At 35.0% G+C, this 21,787-nt stretch overlaps 8 protein-coding genes across 12 annotated transcripts in view; 4 read left to right on the top strand and 4 right to left on the bottom strand.

The window, feature by feature from the left end:
• LOC143425292 (uncharacterized) overlaps positions 1–21,787 on the bottom strand; it is a 270,075-nt gene that overhangs the window by 5,960 nt on the left and 242,328 nt on the right. Inside the window, exons 2-9 of the mRNA XM_076897989.1 lie at positions 2,291–2,725; positions 1,774–2,008; positions 1,468–1,699; positions 1,079–1,395; positions 885–1,008; positions 484–793; positions 266–416; positions 52–190 (exon numbers count right to left, since the gene is read on the bottom strand). Coding sequence (XP_076754104.1) covers positions 52–190; positions 266–416; positions 484–793; positions 885–1,008; positions 1,079–1,395; positions 1,468–1,699; positions 1,774–2,008; positions 2,291–2,444 — 1,662 coding nt within the window. The 5' untranslated portion in view covers positions 2,445–2,725. The remainder of the gene's footprint in view (positions 1–51; positions 191–265; positions 417–483; positions 794–884; positions 1,009–1,078; positions 1,396–1,467; positions 1,700–1,773; positions 2,009–2,290; positions 2,726–21,787) is intronic.
• The window catches only part of Rpl27a (ribosomal protein L27A), a 163,081-nt gene that overhangs the window by 9,648 nt on the left and 131,646 nt on the right, over positions 1–21,787 (top strand). The gene's annotated exons all lie outside the window — the stretch shown is intronic.
• U2a (small nuclear ribonucleoprotein polypeptide A'-like U2A) overlaps positions 1–21,787 on the top strand; it is a 161,219-nt gene that overhangs the window by 66,338 nt on the left and 73,094 nt on the right. The gene's annotated exons all lie outside the window — the stretch shown is intronic.
• On the top strand, positions 3,015–10,664 carry Ints1 (integrator complex subunit 1). Of its 2 annotated transcripts, XM_076897920.1 has the most exons (14): positions 3,015–3,231; positions 3,409–3,588; positions 3,670–4,151; positions 4,237–5,526; positions 5,609–5,784; positions 5,869–6,021; positions 6,103–6,780; positions 6,855–8,642; positions 8,712–9,026; positions 9,107–9,569; positions 9,655–9,779; positions 9,841–10,031; positions 10,117–10,389; positions 10,481–10,664. In XM_076897920.1, exons 2-14 carry the CDS (start codon positions 3,423–3,425, stop codon positions 10,594–10,596), a joined length of 6,216 nt encoding a protein of 2,071 aa, XP_076754035.1. In that variant the 5' UTR covers positions 3,015–3,231; positions 3,409–3,422; the 3' UTR covers positions 10,597–10,664. The 2 variants fall into 2 exon arrangements, with proteins under 2 accessions (XP_076754035.1, XP_076754036.1); XM_076897921.1 differs by lacking the exons at positions 10,117–10,389; positions 10,481–10,664 and having other exon boundaries at positions 9,851–10,007.
• On the bottom strand, positions 10,757–12,497 carry LOC143425264 (nuclear RNA export factor 2). 2 transcript variants are annotated; one of them, XM_076897939.1, is made up of 2 exons: positions 11,900–12,497; positions 10,757–11,773 (listed from the first exon to the last, which is right to left on the bottom strand). In XM_076897939.1, exons 1-2 carry the CDS (start codon positions 12,481–12,483, stop codon positions 10,873–10,875), a joined length of 1,485 nt encoding a protein of 494 aa, XP_076754054.1. In that variant the 5' UTR covers positions 12,484–12,497; the 3' UTR covers positions 10,757–10,872. The 2 variants fall into 2 exon arrangements, with proteins under 2 accessions (XP_076754054.1, XP_076754053.1); XM_076897938.1 differs by having other exon boundaries at positions 10,757–12,497.
• On the top strand, positions 13,787–16,613 carry Udt (protein undicht). The gene is made up of 8 exons (XM_076898737.1): positions 13,787–13,976; positions 14,182–14,430; positions 14,527–14,684; positions 14,767–14,914; positions 14,983–15,409; positions 15,475–15,869; positions 15,939–16,171; positions 16,257–16,613. Exons 1-8 carry the CDS (start codon positions 13,925–13,927, stop codon positions 16,437–16,439), a joined length of 1,845 nt encoding a protein of 614 aa, XP_076754852.1. The 5' UTR covers positions 13,787–13,924; the 3' UTR covers positions 16,440–16,613.
• Positions 16,750–17,576, bottom strand: LOC143425734 (protein FAM32A-like). Of its 2 annotated transcripts, XR_013102065.1 has the most exons (4): positions 17,396–17,576; positions 17,118–17,250; positions 16,856–17,058; positions 16,750–16,823 (listed from the first exon to the last, which is right to left on the bottom strand). XR_013102065.1 is itself a non-coding variant. In XM_076898739.1 (3 exons), the coding sequence occupies exons 1-3, from the start codon at positions 17,479–17,481 to the stop codon at positions 16,936–16,938; spliced, it is 342 nt and encodes a 113-aa protein (XP_076754854.1). In that variant the 5' UTR covers positions 17,482–17,576; the 3' UTR covers positions 16,806–16,935. The 2 variants fall into 2 exon arrangements, 1 of the variants encoding a protein (XP_076754854.1); XM_076898739.1 differs by having other exon boundaries at positions 16,806–17,058.
• Positions 17,764–19,857, bottom strand: Arl8 (ADP-ribosylation factor-like protein 8). 2 transcript variants are annotated; one of them, XM_076898736.1, is made up of 4 exons: positions 19,393–19,857; positions 18,626–18,942; positions 18,426–18,551; positions 17,764–18,105 (listed from the first exon to the last, which is right to left on the bottom strand). In XM_076898736.1, the coding sequence occupies exons 1-3, from the start codon at positions 19,513–19,515 to the stop codon at positions 18,431–18,433; spliced, it is 561 nt and encodes a 186-aa protein (XP_076754851.1). In that variant the 5' UTR covers positions 19,516–19,857; the 3' UTR covers positions 17,764–18,105; positions 18,426–18,430. The 2 variants fall into 2 exon arrangements, with proteins under 2 accessions (XP_076754851.1, XP_076754850.1); XM_076898735.1 differs by having other exon boundaries at positions 17,764–18,551; positions 19,393–19,855.

The raw sequence follows: 21,787 nt of genomic DNA, 5'->3' as shown, positions 1-21,787 counted from the left end.
TAAAATTAGACGACATATTAAGATATAAATGCAAGCATTAATTACACTTACATGTATTGAACAATGCTTTTCTTCGCATATTAATTGCTTCTCTAGAGTTGTGAATTCGAGAAGTTCGGTAAAATCTTTCGATCTTTCTAAAATATACTTCCGCAAAGTACTTTTCGGTGTATCAGGAGACGCTTCATTGCTGTTACATACAAAGGGGAAAACTGAAATGATTAGAATGAACATTACAAGTATGTCACTTCAAATGAATATATACCTTGAAGTTTGTACGGAGGTATCTTGTTTTTCCGGTATTAGCAAAGAATTATCATTTACAGATTTTACACTACATTCACCTCCTGTACATTTAACACCTGCTGTACAATCGATTAAATCTAGTTCAAAGTCTGTAAAAGTTGTCTGAAGTGCTAAAAATATAAAATGGATTTAGTTTTCAAATTATGAGTAAAATAATGCATGGTACAATAAAATTACTTTGATTTATAGCGTCAACTGATTGCATAATGTTTTCCTTATACTGCGTCTCAGATGATACTTCTATTATTGTTGGTAAATCAGTTTTATTATTAAATACAGGAAGATACTGTTTGTTTGATGTTCCAGAATTGAGCAAAGTTTGCTTTTTCCTAGATTTATGTTTGACTAACTCATCGCAATCTTTTTTATACCCAGATATAATTCGATTCTTTAATAATCTTATATGCTCTTCTAACAAGTGATCAATGCGATATTTGCATTGCAACTTATTTGATACTACTTCCTTAGTTTCTTCCGATGAATTTCTCTTTTGAACAGTCTGATGAAATAATTCTAATGTAATATTATGATTCTCATAAAAATATATAATTCGTTCCAATAAAATTATAATAAATAACACATACCCTTAATTCTGTTTCAAGTTTAGTCAATAGTTTTGAGTAACGTATTAGAAGTGATGCATCAGTCATAACTTCGTTCCTTTGCGGCCAGGTTTTTATACTTTTGGATTGAGATGCAAACCTAAATATTGAAAAAATTGTTTTGATATACATACGATTATGAAGTACTATTACAAGAATAGCATACTAACATTAGGGTGTTGTATGTCTCATCTAAATCAACGGGTTTCACTGTACATATTAAGGCTATAAAAGCATCACCGCTCAATGATGATTGCAGCAATTCTGTTAATTTGCTATTATTATAATTGGTATATTCCTGGGCATCTTCAGATTTACTTAGCTGTAAAAATAATGATTGAAAAGTGGAAAGAGATACATCAATTTGATGTTCTTGAGTAGCATTTGTACTATAAACTTTTTCAAAACCAGCAAGATCTACAAAATTCAGTTGCGACACTTGTACAATATTTCTTGAATCTCCCTCAAGCTCTCGACTTTCGATCGTCTACAAACAATGTAAATCTATTGTATTAAAGTGAACAAATTTAGAATACAAGATACTAATATACAATCTTACAATTCGGAAAATATTATGACTTTTAATATTTTCGTTCCTGTCTGCTTCTTGTATTTTCTTATTTCTCATTCCTTCTTTCATTTTAGACAATATGCTTTCTGAAGAGTTTATAATTTCTTCCTTACAATTAACAACTACTTGTCCATTGTCATTTTTGTATAACTTTAAGTCAATTTGATTCTTGTTTAGTAAGTCATTTATTTTTTCATCGCAAATTTCTAAGTACGATACCCTGAAAATTATGAATACCTTTCTAAAATTTCTACAACATTTACTAAAATTTAAGTATCGATTCTTAATGCAAACCTTAACAAAAATTCACGCTTGATAGTATTCGAAATAATATTAAATATATATTCAATACTGAGTGGTATTATTCCTGGATCTTCTGAGGTACCTGTCATCGTGTACGTTTTACCAGAGTCAAATTGACCATAACAAAATATTGTCCCGTTAAAACCATTTAATGTACCGTCGACAACAGGTCTTATAATACTGTCAAACACATTGGAATTTGTTGCAGTTACATCGAAAATATGATCTACAAATAAGATATTCAGAATTAAACATATTAATAAATATGAGCAAAGGATTAATTTTATTTAAAAATGATGTACTGAGTTTAAAGTGTTATTCTATTATCCCTCCGCATGTGCACAAAAGTGAATTATTCCTCAATCTATAGTTCCGAATTAAATACATCATCCGATAGAAAAACGGCAAGTAGGTTATAATTCTATACGTATAATTATATTATAAAGATTCGATGGATTGAGTGCGGACAAAGAGGCGATACTCAAAGAGATACAATGTTGAAACATACCAAAATGAAATTCATTATCCTTCGATTTCTTTGTCTCTTGATCTAAAGAAATAATTGAATTTTCTTTTACGACCCAGTGTATCGATAAATTCTGATCTATTTCTCGTTTAACCAAAGGCCTCAATTTGATTCCCACTTTCACGTCGCTTGACATTTTTCTCTACTAAAACTTTGAACGAAGTAGCGTTGAAATTTGTTTGTAAGCCACTTCGTTCCCGTATAATTTTCTACGCCTTTTCAATAATCATTACATGCCGCTTCACGGTTCGCAACTGTCATTTAAAATGACGACTGCTTCGACACATATTCAAATTTAAATTTTCAGCGGTCCGATTGGTTTACTCAAGCATGCATCACAATAAGCAAGAACGTGACAAGACTAAGAATATTATTATTTTATACGCCAAACATGTATTTAAAAATGGTATATTCTTTCTCTTATACGCGCATATTTAATACATTGTTTAACGATTTCTGAACGAGTCGTTGCAATAATTTTACAACTGAGAAACGAGGATAAAAATTTGTACATATAGAAGCTTACATTTTTAGTAATAAAACGTATAAATTACACAACTTAAAAGAAAGAACATTATTCGTAGTGTTAATACTTGATATTCATTTTAATGTATACGTGTTTTTAAATTATTACTTCTCAGAACTTAAACTTATGATTGCGTCCTCGCTAATCGATTATAGAGTTGATCTCTAGCGAACATAAGTGGAACGGTATCGATAGCGGTGTCTGCTACTGTCGTTTGATCGATAACATTCTGTTTGTAAAACATTCATTTGTTGACGTAGGAAACTATACTGTTGCGTCTGCATTTTTTAATCACAGTGGATTTATTTATAGATGCGATGTTACTAATAATTCAATTCGCTAAAGACATTTTCCAGAGAAGCGATTTCTGGAAATACACCTTATGAATGTTGAATAGGTTAGCACACGATACAAAACATTTGTAAATTTCATTTTCTATATTTTGAAACTTTACCGGGACAAAGTATAAGTGCAAGATAAGAATATCTATTCTTATATATTTAGTTTATGTAAGAAACGACTGCTGTCAATGATTAGCAATTTTCTTTTTTCTATATTCTTAAACAATCTAAAGGCATAAAGATTAGAATGGATCGCGGTAAGGCAGGAATTGGTAGGGGTGCAAAAAATAAGATCGCTCAGCATCCGCCAGATTTATTTGCACTCGGATCCAAAGGTTCGCGCAATGAAAGTTCCGATGTTAAAAGGCCAGGTGTTATTCATTCTAAACCGACTAGTAGTTCTTCGACTTCTGGTAAATGAATGTTTTTTTCATAATATTCATTGGAACAAAGAAGTAAAAAAATATATATACAATGTACAAACATTTATGTAGGAAATGATCGTAAAAAGGAGGCGCCATCAGGATCGCTGCAATCTTTTCAATACATACCACAAAAGAAACCTAAGCTTGCTACGCATGTACCTCATCAACGGCCACCATTCTCAAGCGCCGAAGCTTGGGAATTGGTAGCTATTGATAGCGACCCAGCAGATTTTGTTCCAATGGTTTTGGAAGCCAACGATAACGACGAAGGTGATAAAGTTATAGGCATAATCTGTGGTGCCATAAAAACGCTTAAAAATCAGAAATGGAAACCTGATACATTAATATACATGGGATTATTGTACTTGGCGAAAATTCGTCCGTCTATATTTTCCAATGATTGTATATTACACGCACTATCGTCTCTGTTGAAACGGGATCAAGCGCATAATTATAAAGCTAAAGGAAATCCATTGGTCCCTGTGCTTGCAGCCAATTTGCTAATGAAAGGATTCCATGATAAAAGAAGTTGGCCAGAAATTTTTGTCAAGGTTACTAACAAATAATATTACATTAATGTTTTAGTTATGCGTAATATTCAATTGAAAGTTAATTTGTGTATCATTTTTTTTATAGCTGTACATTGAGGATGCTTTAGGGGAGAGAGTATGGGTCGATCATGAAGAATGCAAAGGTTTTGTAGATAATATTTTAACGGGATTTAATACGCGGCATCCGCCGAAAAGTGTGTTACAACCAGAATTATCTGTTTTAACACCGCGCGATTGTCATAGTCCGTCTACAATAGACGATGAAGATGCGGGATCTTCGTCTGTACAATTATCTGGTGATAAAGAGAAGATTGAATTTCCGGTGACACCCAGATATGCTCATTGTATAGAGAATATAGAATTCATTGTCCTTGAGGCTGTGAAAGAACAGCTGAATAGGCGGCAACCGGAGTCAATAACAAAAAATTTCTTAAAGCTACTATCATCCGCCTGTGGTTTCGTTGAAATCAGAAATATCGCCGTTCCTAGGCTAGAAATGTGGTTGCACAACCCAAAACTGATGCGGCCTGCTCAAGAACTGCTCAGTTATATTTGTTACAATTGTACTTCTCATACTCAAAGGGATGTTGAAGTTATAAGTCAATTAGTGAAAATGCGTTTGAAAACGAAAGCCGTAATTAATCTGTATCTGAACGGTGTAAAGGAACTAATTGGGTTGCATCCTGAAAATTTATCAACCATCCTGAAACATACGATATACAACGAATTATCGAATGCAAGAAATCCAAACAATATGCCGATGCTGGGTGTTATGTTTCAAACGTTACCCGAGCAAGCAGCAAAATTGTTGGCAGAAATATTCCAAGATTTGCTAATGAACCGGGAGGATTATCTTAGGCCTCTCCGTGCATTGCTCAGAGAAATCGTACGCGTCTGTCGGCACGATATTAATTTACTTACCTTTGCGCGTACATTGATGTCCGAAAGACAGGATATAGCGCAACAGTTGCTTAATTTCGAATTCAAAGAGCGAGTCTTCATTTCAATTGCAGATTTACTGTGTTTGTGTATGTTATTGGCTATTAGCCCGCAGGTTAAGGAGACCGCGGCATTAGCACAAAGAGGCGATAAAAAAGATATCGCTTTGCTACATCAATTTCAGAATATGGTAGCGACGATACAATTCGAAGCCGTGTTATGGCTACAGAATTCAGCGCCGCAAATGTACGCTATTGGGAAAAACGAGCTTCTTCATGCGTTACATAAAATTTTGATGCTCGAATCTCCGGAACAATACTACAAATTAGATAATTGGCCACCTGAATCTGACAGGGTGTTTTATTTACGTCTAATTTCAGATGTTCCTCTATTACAGAACACATTATTAAGACTTCTATTGATTGGTTTCTCGAAGGTGTGTATCTTTAACATGCTAAATTTATTTGAGCGACCCTACAGTATGAAAATGTCCTAATGTGTTATACTTTGTATCATAGGAAAATGGCATTACCCATTCAGAAACGTTAGATTTGGTTGATCAGTTAATCCGTCGAGCGGCAGCTAATTCAACTGAAAGTTTCCCAACTTTACAAGCTGATAAATTAAACATAATTGAACTTATCTTCAATTTGTGCATTTATCAACCGCCAGGAACCATAAACATACCGTCAAAGTAATTACCAAAATTTTATTAAAAAATTTCAGTGATATAAAAAATGAAATTTGTACTAATTATTACTTATTTTTTATTACACAGCTACGTACCACCTACCTTGGCGATATCGAACTTATATTGGAAGGGATGGATAATGTTATTAATACTAGCTGCTCATAATCCTTCTACTATTGGAGCTGTTGCGTGGAAACGATATCCCATTTTACGAACTCTTATGGAAATGTGTATCACAAAGTACGTACAAATTCCCTTACATCCGTTCAAACGGAGAGGAAAATTCTTTAATGTTTTTTCATATTGCATCATATTTTATAGCCATTTTTCCTACCCACCACCGACGATGGCATTACCAGAGATTATAGAACAAGAACGTTCGAAAGAATTGCAAGTAGAAGCTATCGAAAAACAAGAAATTCTAGAGTATGAATCGCACTTGGCGGCTGCATCAACAAGAATGCAAATATCAGAACAAAACAGTTTGCTGCTGTCACAGTTGATGACAATGGAACCAACTGGCATTGCTAGGAGGCCGTCTCCCGCAGTGTTAGAACAGATACAGTCGTTAAATGTATCCCACAGATTGGGACATTTACTTTGTCGATCTCGTAAACCAGATTTTTTATTAGATATAATACAAAGGCAACAGCAAAGTTCATCTCAGAGCATGCCATGGTTGGCAGATCTTGTACAAAATAGCGAAGGATCGCTTAGTCAATTACCAGTGCAATGTCTTTGCGAATTTTTATTATCCACTAGCGTCCAAGCTGTGGAAAAGCAGCCAAGGCAACAACAATTATTAGCCCATCTTCAAATGTTGTTAACCGATCCGGAACAGGATCGACAGCATGCTTACGAGGTTTTGGAATATTTCCTGAGAAGACTGAGCAGTCAACAAACTGGCAGTCGTCTTCAAGCGATCACAGGCCTAAAAATGGTTCTCGGATCAATACCTACCGAAGAAGAACCTATGGATATAGACGGGGAAAATGAAAAGTAATGATATAGTAGACGTAATGTAAATTTTTTCCCAAATTCAAAGTAAATGTATTATTAATTGCTTCTTCCAGGGAGATCTGGCTTCTTCGCAAACTACCGTCTATACCTCACTTCTTATCGGTGCGCTCCTTGGTGTCTACTGCTCTACGGGGTGCCTGTCAAGTTGAAAATAATCCCGATCTTGTACACGCTTACATATCTTATCTTGCTGCGCATACTACAGATGATGATTTGCCAGATTTAACCGATTTGGCGAATGAAATATCTCAATTGGTGGTCGAACGAAGTACGATTATAGCAGCTATACTACCGCAACCAGAAATAGATAATGCGCAAGCGAAACAAACATTGCACGCATTCATGGTAATTTTTTGTAATTATCTGGAGAAAGCTCGATCTCCACGAGCTGAAGAATATACATGGTCCGAGAGTCAGGATCAAATATTGGTACAGTGGAGTACAGGAGAAGAATGTACTATGCATATTTTAGTCGTTCACGCTATGATAATTCTTCTGACATATGATTCTGATGATGATGTATTGTTCGATGTCCTGCTTGAAACTTGGTTCCCATTGAACACAGAACCACCGAAAGCTTTCCTCGTTGACACAAGCGAGGAAGCTTTGCTTATACCGGATTGGTTGAAGCTAAGAATGATTAGGAGCAGCGTGCCACGTTTAATAGACGCAGCTCTGAAGGATTTGGAACCACAACAATTGGTCCTTTTTATTCAAAGTTTCGGTATTCCTGTACCCTCTATGACCAAACTGCTTCGCACCTTAGATACTGGTGTGCGAATTGATCCGAGTTCGGTTGGCGAAGCAGTACTGGATAAAACATACATGGCGCAACTAGTTGAAGTTCAACATAGGAGAGGGGCAACGGGCGGGTTGGTTTTTGTGCAAGTTTTACAATTAATGGAACCGCAGTTACCTGATGAAAACGCGGTTACCATTGGTCAGCTACAGGAACCATTACCTTTGAGTACCATGGTCCAAAATCAATCCGTCATACAATGCTCTGTTAAAACGGATGTTCCGCATTTAATCAACAGATTGTTCATCGAGAACATACCGATGAATCAAAAGGTGGATGCCTATCGTCGATTGCATAAAACCTTGGCAAAAGATTTGCAGAAATCTGCCAAAGAGAGCGGGGCTATTGTATTAGCCATACAACATATATGTAGCGTGTTAAGCTCGATGCAAGTTAAACAATTCTTAGCCTCGCTTGTTCACATGCCGCAATACTCTTGCACTTTGATGCGAGTAATATTGCTGCCTTTAAAAAAGTCGTCCACATCGAAACACGTGGTTGAATTGGCTCGTAACATGTGCTTAAATTTGATACAACTAATAGGAGATGTTAAAGCACCGGTTCTATCTATTTTAAGGGACTTCGCAAATGTGCAACTGACCAAAACGCCAAAAAGTATGGAACTATCGATTCTGATGCAAAATCGAGATCCTGGATCTATTTTAGAAAGTACCGATCCAGTGAATTTAGAAGCAGTAGGATGTAAATTATTGGATATCTGTTTGAAGCAACAAAAAACTGATATTCTCGTCGAGGCGATGGCAAGATTACTAGTAAACGATAGTAATGAAGGAATTTTAAAGCCACGAACGGGTTTATTGATAGACTGGTTAGCATCCGTAGAGCCAGAATTAATTGGCACATGTCCTACTCTTCAGATGAAACTATTGTTCGGGAAGACCAAGACACAAATGAAAATTGATAATAATGTTGTGAGTTCGCATTCGTTTAGGCCTTATTTGTTAACTTTACTAACGCACAGAGCAAGCTGGGCGACTTTGTACAAATGTATTGGACACTTGTTAGATAGATGTGACGATGGGTGAGTAAGAAAGTAATCCAAAGGTTTAGGAACGTAACTAAAAATAATAAAAATGTTATTCTTTTGTAGGTATGATCCAACGGCCGTTTTAGATTTTTTGTGGGCATTAACTTGTAATCCGAAACTGTGGCAGGGCAGAGACAAATTCACACCGAAACATTATGTTCCAGAAAATATTTTACTTTTACAGGAGAAACAGTTATTAACACTTGTAGCATATGTCATCGCGGAAGCTGTTATTATATGTAATTGTCAAAACAGAAACACTGCGCTTGCTCGAATGGACTCGCGTCTCGATTTGCTATTACACTGTGTCTCGACGGACGATCATTTGGTAGCTAGTGTTGTAAAATATTTGGCTGAACGTATGATGAATGATTCGAAGTATGTTCGCTTCAATTTTCTATTATTTTTTTTCCTTCGAACGAACATTCTTTTAGAAAACATATTCATTTTTTTTCCAGCGTTGATTCTGATATGGTCCATCAATTTTTGTTATACATGTACATGAAGATACCGAAAGTGATATGCTACTTAGACACGTTTCAAACTAAAAAGTTTGTCGGCGGTGCAAAAATTACAGAGTGGACGGGTTCGGTGTTGGATTGTATGAGTCATTCTTTATTAACAGCTTTAGCAGCAACACCGAGGCAAAAATCGTGGAATTCCAGATCCCAGGACTTCGAATTATGCGCCCGAAAAATGGCTGCTGTACATCCTATTTTAGTGTTGCGACAACTTCCAATGTTAGCGTCGTCGCTAATGGGAAGATGTTATTTGGACTTTAGTCAATTTAGATCAGGACATCATTTGAATCTTTTTGTACAAGTAATGGGACTGCTGGAACTGTTAGAACCACATTTATTCAGTCGAGAACATCAGACTCCTTTGGAGGACACATTAGAGAATTATTTCCAGTGCTTTCAAGTATGTAAAGTTCATATGTTTATCTGCTACTTATGTATCAACGTGTAACAAGAACTTGAAGATTATTCATGTATTTTACTTGTAGAATTATGGTCCAGTAAAAGATCTCATACCACTCTTAAACAGATTTATCACACTACTACAGGCATACATCTCTTATGACCCACAGAGAGCATTGAAATACTTGCAAAAGCACGCTCAAGTTCTTCAGTAAGTAATACCTTTAATCTCTTCTGATGAATTTCAGATATCAGCTTACACTTACATATAGTGAATTGCAGGTACACTATCCGAATTTAGTTACACTTAGAACACTTGTATCGGGAATTCCAGTGCCAAGAGAGGGAGAAGACGTGGAAGAGGTATTAATTACTATTCCTCCTACTCCACCTCCTTCGGAATCTGTTATCCCTCAGCACTGGCCGTCGTTACTAGCTACGCTATCTAAATTGCAAGGTGAAGGTACGGATATAAAAAAAGTATAGCTCAATTGTGATAAAAATCCTCGTGATATTTAGAATTCAGAAACTTCAGTATTATATTGCAGATGTATTTAGTGCTCTTCAAGAAATTGAACAATTATCGTCTCGTAAACCTTCCGTTCTGGAATCTATAACAGACAATATAGCGGAGTTACTCGTATCTCCGCAGAGTAATATAAGATCTCTTGCTCATACATTATTAGCAAGGGCACTGAAACATCGTCCTGCATCAAATGCAAATATCTTGTCTGCATTTCAAAGGTGTTTAGACAGTTCCAGAGCCGATATTTTAATGTCCGCTCTAGAAAAGTTACCTGAGATTGTATTATGCATGCAAGGTAAGTTCCTCCAATTGTTTATTTGAATATGTGACTTGGCAATATGTGCCAAAGTTGTCAGGTGTATATAATAAATTATATTCTGTCTTAGAACACGCTTTACCATTGATGCAGAAAGTATTTGAGTTAGGAGTAAATTCAAATGTGAATACTATACCATATATAAATAAAACCATTGCTTTGTTGAACATGCAGCAAGGTTGTTAAAAATAAAAAAAGAATTGTAATTTTATATTTTGTATAAAGCGAAGTAAAAAAATTTTTTACAAAAAGCAGTGGTTGCATCTGTTTTATTTTCTTTAGGTAGTAATAACACATTTTTTAGTAAATGGTGTTCTTATAAAATAACATTAATTTAATCTCGTACAGTGTAAATAAATTTCCACCCATAATTACAATATTTTCTTACTATATTAGAAGTACAATATACAATGTATATATGTATACGTAAATATTATACATTAAATTATAAATCTATGTATATCACAGAAAAGCTTCAGGTGGTACATTGTTAACTGTGTACATGTTCATAAATGTTGTGATGGCAGTCCTTATATCCCAGTTGGCATCTTCAAGATACCGATGACAAAATTTCATGTTCATCGTAGTCAATTCACGTAAAAATGTAAGTAGTTGTTCTTTCTCAGAAACACTAAACATAGTTGGGACAAATTTTGGTGCACTTTTCATTTCAAATTTGTTCTCACTATTCCCTGGCAAATTACTATTAGCAGGTGTTCCATCAAGATAGCACTGATCATTGGCGATGCAATACTCATTGTCTTCTTTTCTGGTAATTATAAAAGTTCTGTTGAAAAACATTGGCGGGCACGAGAGATCCCTAAATGAGAACAATCCTTGTACAGAAACAGCAAGATGGATCTCTCCTTCGTACAGTACATCTACGTGAAAGGTTTTGAAATGGTGTATCGTCGGCGGTTGATTTTTAAGCGCAGAAATAATTTTTTCTGGACCACGTAGCAAAAATTCTTGACATTTAGCGTAATCAACGAATTTCAGTAAATTTCTATTTGTAACAAATGTTTTAATTAGGTGTTTGTGAATATAATTTGAAACAGGTCCTAGTGTCATGGAATACAGCGCATCTCTGTCGTATAAACCATTCATAATTTGTCTATCGTCCTGGTCGTACAGTGTGAAATAATGTTTGACAAATTGTTTAATTAGGCAAGTATTCGCGCCGTCTCTTAGAAAGTTACTTTGAATATTAGGAACAAACTTTTGCTCTATGCCTATTACAATTCCATCCAATTTCTGTAAATGGGGAAAAACATTTTTCACAGCTTGTATATAATCTTGACACTTGCTGTATTTTGTGCACAATGGATTCCCATCCAGCCATAGTTCGCTTATCTTAAACTCACTGAAATAACGTAGATATTCCACGTCTGCTATCTGGTTGTGACTTAAATCCAATTTAGTTAGATGATAATTGAAGAATTTCTCGAAAAGAATAATGGCTGTAATTTGATTGTATCTCAAGCTCAACTCTCTAACAGGTAGCCGTGAGTCTCGATTGTTGCCCAGAATTCCCATTTTGGAACACCTCAGAACAAAGTGCAACACCTTTGGTAGAGACACAGGACAATAGATAGGTCCTAACGATTTCTCGTTTTCAAAGTCATCCAGATTTAGTACCTTTTTCGTAGGTTCGTATCTATAATAGAGCGCTTGTGTTATAATTCTGGTGGGATTCAATTGCAAATCTTGGGAATCCGTATACCCTAATACAATGTCGATATGTAATTCTTGCCCGTTGGACAGCGTCACGCATAAACCTTGTTTAACAAGGTTTTCTATGGCACTGGCACTACATTTTGCCAAGAAAGTACTTTTATTTGGACCTTCCTCTTTGTACATAACTGGTAATATAATTTCAGGCTCGCAACCAACAATGATGGTTCTCAATACTTCCGTTACCTTGTATTGCCCTACGCCGAACAAAATGAATTTGTGCCACAGGTCTTGACAAGACGCCAGAGCTGATTCTTGACTGTTAAACGATGGTTTCATGTGCGTCAATCGTAACGGTTCCCAAGTTGTCGTCTTCTCAGCAGCTTCTGTGCTCGCCATTGTCCTTGATCACGTGTGTAATGATAATTTATGATTTTACAGTGAACGGAGGTACATTTACAATGATAAAATTTCAATCTAATTTACTGTGGAGTCGATTAACTAATGAAATCATCTATACAAAGAGTGAATATATTTTATTTATACACTGTCGTCGCTCGGCTATGCAACATAGATGTTTTCTGTCAACGAACTGTTTCATCGTACGCGAAAATTTGGTTCAAGGGAAAACATATAGCGTTTCGTGGACTTCAGATGAAATTTTTATTTCATTATTACCCCGACAACACAATTCTGTCACAGTAAAAGCACTGTGATGTTGCTTGCATCGCGTGACATCATTTCCATAACCACCTACGTCCGCACTCGTCAATGTTTGTGATGGCACGCGGTAACAGCACGTTCTGGGACACCACCGTATTATATGTTTATTCAGCAATTTTTTTAACCAGTCAGACCACGCGCAAGTGATATCACAGTGCTCTTACTGCGATAAAGTGCTGTTGTCAGGATCTATATTTCAATAGTTTTATTTTAATTTATTCTATATTTCCCGCTTTAGAAGTAAGAGAGAGAAAGACATATACGAAAGCTATAGGAAAGAGTGAGAAAGCTGCGCGGACCCCACTCTTGAACCCGTGGCACCATCTCTGCGAAAAGTGCTCAAACTGCTCGCACAGCGTTATCGACAGCGAAGTGAACTACTCAAGAACCACTAACGCCATCTCTGCGGAAAGTAGTGAAACTAATGCCTGACTAGTTTCAGAGATTCTCCAAGAGATGACGCTAGTGTTTCAGTAGTTCACTTCGCTGTCGATAACGCTGTGCGAGCAGTTTGAGCACTTTTTACAGAGATGGTGCCACGGGTTCCAGACTAGAGTCGGTATCATCTGTCTCACTCTTTCTTATAGGTCTCTTATATATCTTTCTCTTTCTCTTTCTTACCTCTAAAGCGGGAGATATAATTTATCTTACTCTTTCTATTCAATGGAAATTAAGGAATTACTTAATTTAATTAGTAGATTAAAGTACTTCAGTACTTTAAATCAGCGTTACGTTTGAAACTAGTAGCGAGCAATGCTTATACGACTATCGATAAAGTATCTACAGACGTGGATAGATCATTCATCCTTTAAGATACTTTGAAACATGTTCGTTGAAATTTTCCTTTTATAAAATACTATATTTTTCGCAGTTGTAATTCATCTTAAATGTAACACAACGAATTTGATGATTAATTAATTAAAACCCGGCAAGTTGATCCCATGCGCTTAATTCACGTTGAAAGCATTCTCAGATGGCGGCACGAATATGATTCAGAAGTGGGATGGGCGTTGTATGCAGTTGGAAGTAAAATTTTTACGCGCTTTTGTAATGAATTCCAATTAGAACAATCTTTTTGTATTATTGTTATAATTAGTATACTTAGTTTAATAAGAAGATGATAAAGCTACAGCATTTCGTTTTATTCGTTATTTATTTTATATGTCTTGGTGAGTTCTGATAACTTTTGTGAAACTTATAACTCTACACGATCAACTTGTTGTGTACATATAGTTGTTATTGATGAAATTATACTTTACTAAAAGATAGATTTCTTTGTTTAATACTTTTCTTAAGCGAGAGATGCAGATTATACATTTTATCCGATACTTTTTTATGTACATAAATTATGTTGCTTTGGTGTATGTTTTCCAGCTGCATATTCTACTCAACAATCAAGCCCATGTCAAATTCCATTAGTTGTAAGAGGATCTTGGTTTTCTTGGGAAAATGGCAAGAATACGTTGACAGAAATAAATGGTGAAACAATGTCAGGCCGCGGGCACTGTGTTAACATGTTAGAAGAATACCATGTCAATTATACGTTCATCTTTCAAAGTGAAGAGTGTTTCCATTGCGTAAAATTAATTGTAAGAACGGTAAATGTATTGGAGAAACTGGAAGGTAAAGCATGATAGAAATTTCATAGAGTCGCTGTCGAAAATCTATGTACGTATATGCATGCGAAGTAAATTGATATTGTTTACGTCTAAATTTCAGTATATTGCGTGAACTTGCCTAATAACGTTGAGCCAACAGTAGAAAATGTATGTAAGGGATTACGACCTGATCAACAATTAATAACATTATTTTCTGAAAATTTTGTTCCCGTAAATTGTAGATCATCCCTTGAAGGTGTCTGGCAATTTGCTTATCAGGTACATGTGTCTATATACTATTAAGAAAAATTAAATGTACTTAATCGTGTGCAAAGGGAAGTAATTCACTTCATTGTTACAGAATCGATTTAGATTTACAGGGGAGTGCAATCATCCAGATGCACAAATTAGATCGTGTCAAACAGCAGGAACACAATTCTTGATAACTAATCAAAAATTCAATATAACATATAAACAGTGTTCCGGAATGCAGAACACCTTTGACGGAGGTAATGTTTGTAATTATTTTGATAATATAATATGCATATTTCGCTTGAATATCTTTATCGTATTTTAGTGGTGGAGTATAGTTGTTTGGGTGATTGGTTTGTTGATAAAAATCACTTTTTCGCGGTTGCGAACACAAAAGAATCTAGGAAAGACGAGAAGTACCGATGCTTTTTAAAAAATCGCGATGATGATCTTTTCATCGGTGTTTCTATTACTGCGGAATGTAACACGTTAAAAACTGTTGAAAAAAGTCCAGAACGTTTAAGAGTAACACCTGTAAAAGCAGAAGTGGTAGAGCCAGGATGCAGACTACCGGAAGATATGAGCGGGGAGTGGATAAATACTGCTAACATTGATGCGGATATCTTTATTAACGAAACGCATATAATTGAAACTTGGTATCCCGATGAAGGACGTTATAGACGTACAATTTATGTTTGTCGCGAATCAAGAGATACTAGGGTGATGATGGCTCGATTAACAGTTGATGGATGGTATGGATTGTTTGTATAGTTGATTAGTATCATTGCTTCGGTGATTAATTGATTGTTATTTTCAGCCAAAAGGATTATGTTTGTTTCGACTTTGTACGTCGCCATCACAATATCATTAGATATCGGCGAGGTCTTGCTGTTATTAAAGATAATTTTCATACGGTTTGCTCTTGGGTTCAGTTCCCTAACAAAGAGTCTTGGAAATACGACTTGTTCTTAGCTAAATATCCTGTACCCGTTCGCTGCCCGGTGGCCGGAAAGTATAAATTTGTACAGAAAGGAGATGTTCTGTTCGAGACTAGAATTTTGGGAGGTGTTACGTTATCCCCTCGTCCCAACATTTATTGTAAAGAAAATATTTCGGATTTTTCCGTATGCGATAGCGACCAGAAGGAAATTGCCATTGACGAAACTTATTGCTTGTCGGTAGATCATTTAGGAAGACCTGTAGACATTTACAGTAAGTTTATCTGGTTAGGATAGAATTAACTGAAATTGTGTGGTCGATATTTAATTTGAATGTATACAGGTTTGCCGGATTATAAGATGAAGTGTATCGGATATTGGAAAGAAAATTTAAAGTCGTACTTAGTGACGTACGATGAGTTAGACCCTTTCAGCAAATATCGTTGTTGGGTATATCAAAGAGCAGATTTAAATAAAGTTCTTATGTCCGAAGCTATCGGACCGTTCTGCGATCTTCAACAAGATGTTACAAGCAGTAATTACACTGAAGGTGCTGCAGTTGCATTAGTGTTACAGGTAATACGAGATAATTTTGTAAATTTACTTAATGTATATCAGGCATGATTTGAAGCGTATTTTATAATTGTATCTTGCCGTTTAGGAATACGAAAGAGAACGCGACAGATGTCCTATGCATTTCGATGATGGAAGTAACCCTTGGATAGTAGCTGAAAATTACATAAAAGTATTCCATTACGGTAACGGAGGTACAAAAATTTCGTTCTCATATCCTTCCTTCTTTCCTTTAGTCAGTATAGTTTATATATTTTCGTTCGACACATAGCATATTTTCTAATAATTTTTATCATGACAAAAAATACTAAATTTCATTTTAAAGTGTTAGCAAAGGTATTGACTAGATAATATGACATCTACTGACATTTTTTACTCTGATACATCAATTCCGTCCATTTTATGTACAAAACATTTATTACAGTTGAATAATTATACATACACTGAATACATATTTACATGTTGTTACATACCATAAACTGTACATTATATATTGTAATATAATGTTTTAATATTGTATGTATGTTACCATACCAAGTCCACTTTAAAAAATGTGCCTTCTTATATTATAAAGTCCAGTATTTGATTTAAATATTATTTTTTTATTAATGTATACTGTAGCAATAAGTTTTAGAACTTTATAATTTTATAAGCACTTGCAATGTAATGATGCTAATTTTTGTGAACACTTGCAATAAAGTGCAACTTTATATAAAATTAGAAGCTATTTATTTAACGTACAGAGTGAGAGAAACTGCGGCAAGCATTTATTTCGTCCAGCTGACTTTCGGTATGTCAAAGTGTTCTGTTAAGCTATCCAAATGTCTATTGAACTCTTCTACCCGTTGTTTGTGAGTCATCGAAGCCTTCTGTTTTATCCGTTCAGTTTGCTGTAAGTAACGGTAGATTATCAAACATACAGTGTCTTTTAAATCGAATAAATGCATACCATTTTCTCCTGCATTTTCTGAAATGCCATTTCAGCTTTTGTCCGTTTAATTTCTGTTGTTTTCGGTATTTCCTCCTCTGCAATTTTCGTCACTTCCACTAATTTCTTCTTTTTACCATCTTTACTTTTTTTCCTGTTTTTTATAAAAGTAACAACTACGTTAATACAAAATTCTAAAGTTATTCAAAATAAATATGTAAATTTCAAACGATTCGATAAATGTCATTGTTAAGAAGCCACCCTTAACCTAAACAGCATCGAATCTGTCACGTACTTACTTCTTACTCACGCCTTGATCATTTTTTAATTTTAAAGGTCCTTTCGCAACAGCTGTATAAGGGTCGTCGTTGTTTGTTGGCGACATGTTAATTTCTTAAACAAATCTTTCGCAGCAACTTAATATTTTGGTTCTCTTAACCACAAAATACTATGTTTTGACGTCGCAATGTTAATATGACAATATATATAGTACGAATCGATTCTCGATGTAATGGACAATCGATTATGGTTTGTCGTACATATCGATATATTAAGCAACTTAAAATATTATTGTTTTATCACTCAGTGGTAATTAGATTTTATTTAAAAGCAAGCTTCCATTTAAAAAATGAATTATTTCATTTTATTTCTCTTTAGATATATATACGTATGTGTATGTTATTTATATGTATAACACAACTGCCGTATGTTAAGGATCATAATAAATTGGTATATATTGTTAGTAATTCTTTTTTCATTAATTATACAAGTTTACTCAGCATCATATTCGTGTACATATAGCAATCAATTGTTCATAATCTCTATGCCGTGTTGTAATTAATTTTAATTAAATATTATAAGTACCGAAAATGTGTACCATATGATAATTGATATTATTTTGCGCTTGTATCTGTACTAGCTACCATCGTTTCTACATTAATCGTTAAATGCTATTTTAATTTTGATGGTATTAAGATAGAACAACAGCACTGTTACTTAAACCGATTATCTAAAAACACAATATAAAAAATTGTTACTTATTACTAAGGTGCTTGCAGGATGTTTGTGTCTTTTTATCATGCCCATGAGCATATTTGGTTTAAGCATAATTTCATTCTTTTATCCTTCATTAAACATTCTATGAATTATATGCGACTGAACAGATAACAGCTAAGGCTTAGATTTAAAAAAATTGTTTACAATAATCAGTTAATCAATCCAACATAAAAACATCGATGAACACTCCCTTGCACATTTGTTCCCCATCCTATCAATATCTCCTGGGTTCTTTGAATAAGAATGTATAAGAACATAAAATTTCATAATTACATGTATTAACGAACACCACTTCTAGAATGTGCTATAAGCCACTGCAACGTTATATCAATATTGTCTTTCTCTTTGCATGAAATGCTGTAGCAACAGATCTCACGATCCTGAATGGCTGACAAGTTCCTGAAAATAGTAGATTTATATTGTACGCATACGTAAATATTAGTTGCGTACTCGTTTTTAACTAACAAACGTACATTCTTTCTATGAGTCCGTTTTCATCCAAAGCATGAGGTAAATCCCTTTTGTTGCCAAGTACCAATACCGGTATACCGGATAACTGAGGTTTATCTAATAAATTGTGTAATTCGTTGCGGCTTGCTTCTATCTTTTCCGAGTCAGCTGCATCTACCATGTATACTATCGCGTTCACTCCTCTACAATATCTTTCCCACATGGATCTAAACCTCGGCTGACCTCCGATATCCCATACTTTTATGGTGACATTGCCTTTTGTTATTTTACGCATGTTGAAACCGACAGTGGGAATCATGTCCTCGCTGAATTGCCCCGACTGAAAATAAGTACGTTGCGTAAAAAAATGGCTACTCGTTTAAACATAGAACGTAAAAAGATAACGTATTTATGAAATACAACTACGTAAAGCATGTTTCAAAACAATGAGCCTATTGTCTAATGTAAAAAGCAGATGTTCAATTCTCCTTTAGTTGCTTATGATTTTAACCTATTCAATTTCAACTTCTAAAAGTTGATTCCCGAGAAATCGTGTCGCGAAAACACATAATCGTCGAGTTTTTACGTTAGGGCGGATGCAAGATTTACATCAATGAGAAAGTTATCCCAAACGAGGTATAGAATCTAACCAAAACGGTGCACATTCTGTACCATTTTCACAGCGAATTGTAACCGTTCATACATGTAGACGTATACATTTATGGTGTGATTCATTTGTAAATAAAAGTAGCGATCATTTAAATGGAGCAGTAGAATTAAATATTTGTACCGCTATAACATTTACGAAGGTGGTTTTCCCACTGTATTGCAAGCCGACAAGGGTGAGTTCCATTTCCTCTTTCCAAAAGAGGGACTTAAACCAATCCAAAATTCGATTGATTAGCGCCAACATTTTTTACTCGATCGGAGGAAATCCAGCTCCACCGGTAGAAAATACACTCAAAGTACGCCGCTCGCTGGGTTTGACATGTAGTAATTTACGCTCGGGTACGACGTCAGTCCGTCAGCTCCAGAGGTATGTACCGCGCTAGTCAGTGATTGGCGCTGACTAATCGCACAGCAGCAGTGGCTGCGTTGCGTCACAAATGCTAGACGCACAAATTTATCTTCGGAAAAACTAATATCTTGTGCGGCGAATAAGTTTATCGTAGACGATAGTGGATGGTGCCCGAGCGATCTTGACAGTTCGGGCATTGACGTGCAGCAGAAGACGTCGCAGCGATTCTCAACTCGACGTTACCTACACCTTGATATCTCTCTCTTAATTAATAATTCACTGATCAGAGGAACATTGTCGACCTCTATTTAGCTTTCTAGCAACTAGCGGTAGCGTATTGTGTATACGTACATGGACTGTTATGTTCACAATGATGTGTTCGACGTTGAGAAAAAAACCTTTCTCTATCGCAATGAACGAATGCAATCTGTATACAAGTTTGAATTTATATGGTACTTCTTCGTGTAATTAAAGAGCAGCGCTTGCATAAGAATATGTACAAATAAATTTAACTATATTATCTATGTTACCGCTGAAATTTATTTAGAATTCGTATAAAATCGTAGAGACCAACGAAATTGTAATCGCATTGGAAGACAAGGATGATCGTTACTTGGAGGTATCTAGACGAGATAGGTCGCTATAGTTGATTCTCAACGGTTAGGTTGCTACGTAACTATATTGTGCATGGTGTTAATGGTTCTCAACCTTGCCCTTCGATTTATGAAAAATAAAATTTTATTTCCCTTTTCAACATACTCTTGTAACAATTATTTCCAAATGCTGTGAAAACTTTTAAACGTATAAATACATGAGATTATGATTATTGGTATTACGGGTGATGCTTTTATTCGTTACATTATTGTATAGCTCACGTTGTAATTATTTAAATACTGCAACGGTCAATTACGAATACGTCGCATTCCTGTACATATATACATACATACATACGAACAATGCAAATGCACGTTACATACTATGGGATTTAATACTCTCCCCTGTACTAAGTGCAAAATAATATCATTCGTTAGTTGAACGTATTTGAATACTCGAACGTACACGTTCGAATCAATTTCTGTTAATAATTTGTCTAATTTAACCGATATCGTTACGAATAATACATATTATATTCATTCAGCTGCTTTTAGGTGTCTGTTACCTACGAGGCTATTTTACATACAGCTGTTTATAGTAATTATTTAGATATACAAACTGTTCTATATAGTCACGCGTATTTTATCTACATATGTACGTTTGGAAAAAGGGGCTAGAATAGAATTATAAGTTCACGTTGTGTATATACAGGATAATTACTTTCAGTTATGTACAGTTACGAATGGTACATCTTATTTAGTTTCGTAGAGGCTACGCGCGTTGCTATTTACGTTTAATTTTCCTTCTAGAGCTAGGCACTTGGATGCAATTTTCAGTTGTACAATAGTTTCAGTTGCCTACCTCACTACATTATATGTAAGTATGTATATGTACACGTACAGCAATGGGAACACATGCAATTAAAGTTTGTAACTAATAATTACGTCAGTGCCTAGCTCGATGACCTCTTCAATTTGAAATTTAAACTTATATGAATAAAATCGAGAAAATTCAATTTATGAATAAATTATAAACAATTTGCTTTATTCTCCAAGGAAATTAATTTCGTGGTACGTGTTAAATTTAAATTGATGAATCTCCCTATTAAATGTAACACAATTTATAAACGAAAGAGTTATACTTTCGAGTGTAGTGTCCAATTAAGACCGTCTTGTTCAAACAAAGTACTCTCATGATGATATTTCAAATTATTCGCTAACGCGAATTAAAATTTGTATTGTTGTTTCTCTTTAAATAAAAAAGAGAAAATTAACGATTCTGGAGATGTTCAAAATGATTTTCGGTTAGCTCCGTTACAAGTGTTACGTATGTACATACAGCCGCGATCTGTAAAACGATCATTAGTCTCAGCGAACATTTTTGTTTCACCCTTTTTGTTTAACAATGTTTTATTCGCAAATGGTAATACCTAAATGTAGATCCGTATATAAATTATCATTACGCACACATTAATTCACGTTATTTTCACTCTTTATTACTATATACCTCTCTTTCAATATTTCGTTTTTTCGATCTTGTTCGTGTGGCACAATGACTGGTTATTTCAACTTTT

This window comes from Xylocopa sonorina, chromosome 7, assembly GCF_050948175.1.
Source record: "Xylocopa sonorina isolate GNS202 chromosome 7, iyXylSono1_principal, whole genome shotgun sequence".
In the NCBI taxonomy this organism is placed as follows: Eukaryota; Metazoa; Arthropoda; class Insecta; order Hymenoptera; family Apidae; genus Xylocopa; species Xylocopa sonorina.
Note: the sequence above shows the minus strand (reverse complement) of the source record. Positions and strands in the feature narration are given on the sequence as shown.